This window comes from Sinocyclocheilus rhinocerous, unplaced genomic scaffold (assembly GCF_001515625.1).
Source record: "Sinocyclocheilus rhinocerous isolate Xijiao unplaced genomic scaffold, SAMN03320098_v1.1 scaffold778, whole genome shotgun sequence".
NCBI lineage: Eukaryota > Metazoa > Chordata > Actinopteri > Cypriniformes > Cyprinidae > Sinocyclocheilus > Sinocyclocheilus rhinocerous.
In genome coordinates, this window is record NW_015650332.1 from 455,988 (window position 1) to 459,037 (window position 3,050).

General features: G+C 36.2%; 1 protein-coding gene across 1 annotated transcript in view; it reads right to left on the bottom strand.

Moving 5' to 3' along the window:
• LOC107711768 (trichohyalin-like) overlaps positions 1-3,050 on the bottom strand; it is a 160,560-nt gene that overhangs the window by 20,499 nt on the left and 137,011 nt on the right. The window contains exon 12 of the mRNA XM_016516814.1: positions 1,199-1,465. Coding sequence (XP_016372300.1) covers positions 1,199-1,465 — 267 coding nt within the window. The remainder of the gene's footprint in view (positions 1-1,198; positions 1,466-3,050) is intronic.

The following is a 3,050-nucleotide window of genomic DNA, read 5'->3' on the forward strand; positions in this document are numbered from 1 at the left end:
ACACACCAGCAAGTCCACCTCTGAATGGCTGAAGAAAAAACAAAATTAAGGTTTTGGAGTGGCCAAGTCAAAGTCCAGACTTAAATCCGATTGAGATGCTGTGGCATGGCCTTAAACAGTCCATTCATGCTCAAAAACCCTCCAATGTGGCTGAATGAAAACAATTCTGCAAAGAAGAGTGGGCCAAAATTCATCCACAGCGATGTGAAAGATTCATTGTCAGTTATCGCAAATGTTTGATTGCAGTTGTTGCTGCAAAGGGTGGCACATCCAGTTATTAGATTTAGGGGGCAATTATTTTTTCACGTAGGGCCAGGCAGGTTTGGACAGCTTTTTTCCCTTAATAAATGAAATCATTATTTCCAAACTGCATTTTGTATTTACTCGAGTTATCTTGTAATGTAATGTAATATTACAATTTGTTTCATGATCTGAATCTTTTAAGTGTGCCAAATATGCAAGAAATTTAAAAAACAGAAAGGGGGTAAAAACCTTTTCACGGCACTGTATATTTTTCTGTGCGCCAAGAGGAATGTAGAATTCTGCGTCCTTGATACAAATCATTCCGGCTTCAATTCCTGTGGTCATTTGGTAACATTTTACAAGTTTCAATGTGTTAACATTTATACTGTTAAATGCATTAGGTATCATGAACTTAAATGTACTCATTTTTCTAAAGGATTTATTAATTTAGGTTAAAGTAATTTATAAATATACTACACTTCAGGGTTTAATATATAGTTTTTTTATGATACAGTTAAAATGTTTTTATTTATTTATTTTACTTTTACAATGTTAAAAATATACACTACTTTTCAAAAAGTTTGTTTTTTAAATGATTTATTCGATTTTTTTAATATATATATATATATAAAAAAAAAATTTTCTTTCTGTGACAGGTTTTCCCTTTTACAGGTAACCCCTAATATTTTTGTTTTCTTAAATTTGAAATCTGGTTTGACATATAAATGAAATTAGCACTCCCAGCATGCATTAGTAAAAGTATACCTACACTAAAGACTATATACATGAACACTGCGGTATCTCTAGCAGCTAGTTTTTCCTATGAAGTGCTAAGAATTGTATAAATGTGCAGTCAGTTAAATCCATTTCTAGACTGACAGGCTATGGCCCATTCGTGTGTCAATAACCCTTCTAAAACTCCCACCTGTAAGTGAACGGAGGGGGAGTGCCTCACCTCTTCCTGTAGGGTGGCCCTCTCTGCTTTGAGCTGCTGTATGTTAATCTGAGTCTGGTTCAGCTCCTGTGTCTTCTGCAGCAGCTCCTGCAGGGCTGACTGCAGCTGTGCCTCTCCTGTCCTCCGCTCTTCCAGGAGCTGATGCTGCCTCTGGGAGGCGCTCTCACAAACATGCTTCATCTCTTTCTCCTGCTCTTTAATGCGCTCCTGCAGCACTGCCAACTCCTCATGGAGCTCCTGCATGGCTGAATGAATGAGAGCAGGAATCTAGAGCAAAAGAGAGAAGGAGAGATAGACAGACATGCAAATATAGTTTGGAAAAAAGAAAAGAAAAGCACACACACACAGACACCAAAAAACATTTGTCCTGATGACTATGACTATCTTTAAAAATCTAATAAATTATTATTCTTATTATTTTTTTATTGAACAATGACACATTTAATTAATTGAAAATTACAGTGAAGAAATTGATAACATTAGAAAATATTTATATTTTAAATAATTCTGTTCTTTTGAACCTTCTTTTAATCAAAGAATCCTGAAAAAAATGCATCTGTTTCCACAAAAATATTAAGCAGCAGAAGCTGTTTTTAACAATGATTATAATAAGAACTACTATTAATAAATGATCACCAACAATAATCGACAATGAACACCAAATCACTGTATTAGAATGATTTCCGAAGAATCATTTGACACTGAAGACTAGAGTAATGGTACAGTTTTGCCATCACAGGAATAAATTACATTTTAAATTATATTCAAATAGAAAATGTGACAATTTTAAATTGTAATAATGTTTCACAATATTACTGTTTTAATGTATTTTTCATCAAATAAATGCAACCATAGTGAGAATAAGAAATTTCTTTCAAAAACATTAAAACATTGTAATTATTCCAACTTTTGACCCCTAGTGTATATATACAGTAGATAAAGATATTTTGGCATCACATCAACTTGCCCTTAACCCCTTTGCTCACAAATCTCCTCCCCATTTCGGCCATGCCCAGCAACCCCTCATCTGTGGCATGCAGACAGACAAAACCTCTCAACATCACTTCTGGACCAGTAGACCTGCCTCCACCAATCTTCCTCCAGCCAAACTCACACGCACATGCACACACTGAGTATTAGGCTCCACCGGACAGACAGTAATCAGACATCATTTATGGCCATGAACAAAGGAGAGGTGTGAGCCAAAAACCAAACAAGTGACATGGAAACAGACACAGGGGGCTCTATGTGAGTGTGTGTGTGTGTGTGTGTGGGGAGGGGGAGGGGGGGTCTGTTCAACTTTCAACGAGATCGAGGTACCATCAGATGTAATTGATCGTTAGAACGCAAATACCTATTGGATTGATGCAAACTGATTAAATCAGAAATATACTCTGGTGCTAAACCATGCAAAGCTTTAAAAACATATAATAGCACTTTATAATGAATCCTGTATCGTACAGGAAGCCAGTGTAATTTAATAAGCACAGGAGTAATATGCTCTCTCTTCTTGGTACCCGTTAAAAGCCTAGCCGCTGAATTCTGAACAAGCTGCAGGCGGGAGAGAGAGGCCTGACTCACACCCAGATACAATACATTACAATAATCCAAACGAGATGACACAAAAGCATGCACAACTTTATCCAAGTCCTCAAAAGAAAGGATAGACTTCAACTTAGATATAGATCTAAGATGGAAAAAACTACTTTTAACAACGGAATTAATTTGACGATCAAATTTGAGCTCTGAGTCAAAAATGACACCAAGGTTTTTCACACTAGAAAGATTTTTCCCAGGAAGTAACCCCAGGCAGTGACGTCATCCATACATCCCTTTTTACCAAATAAAATAA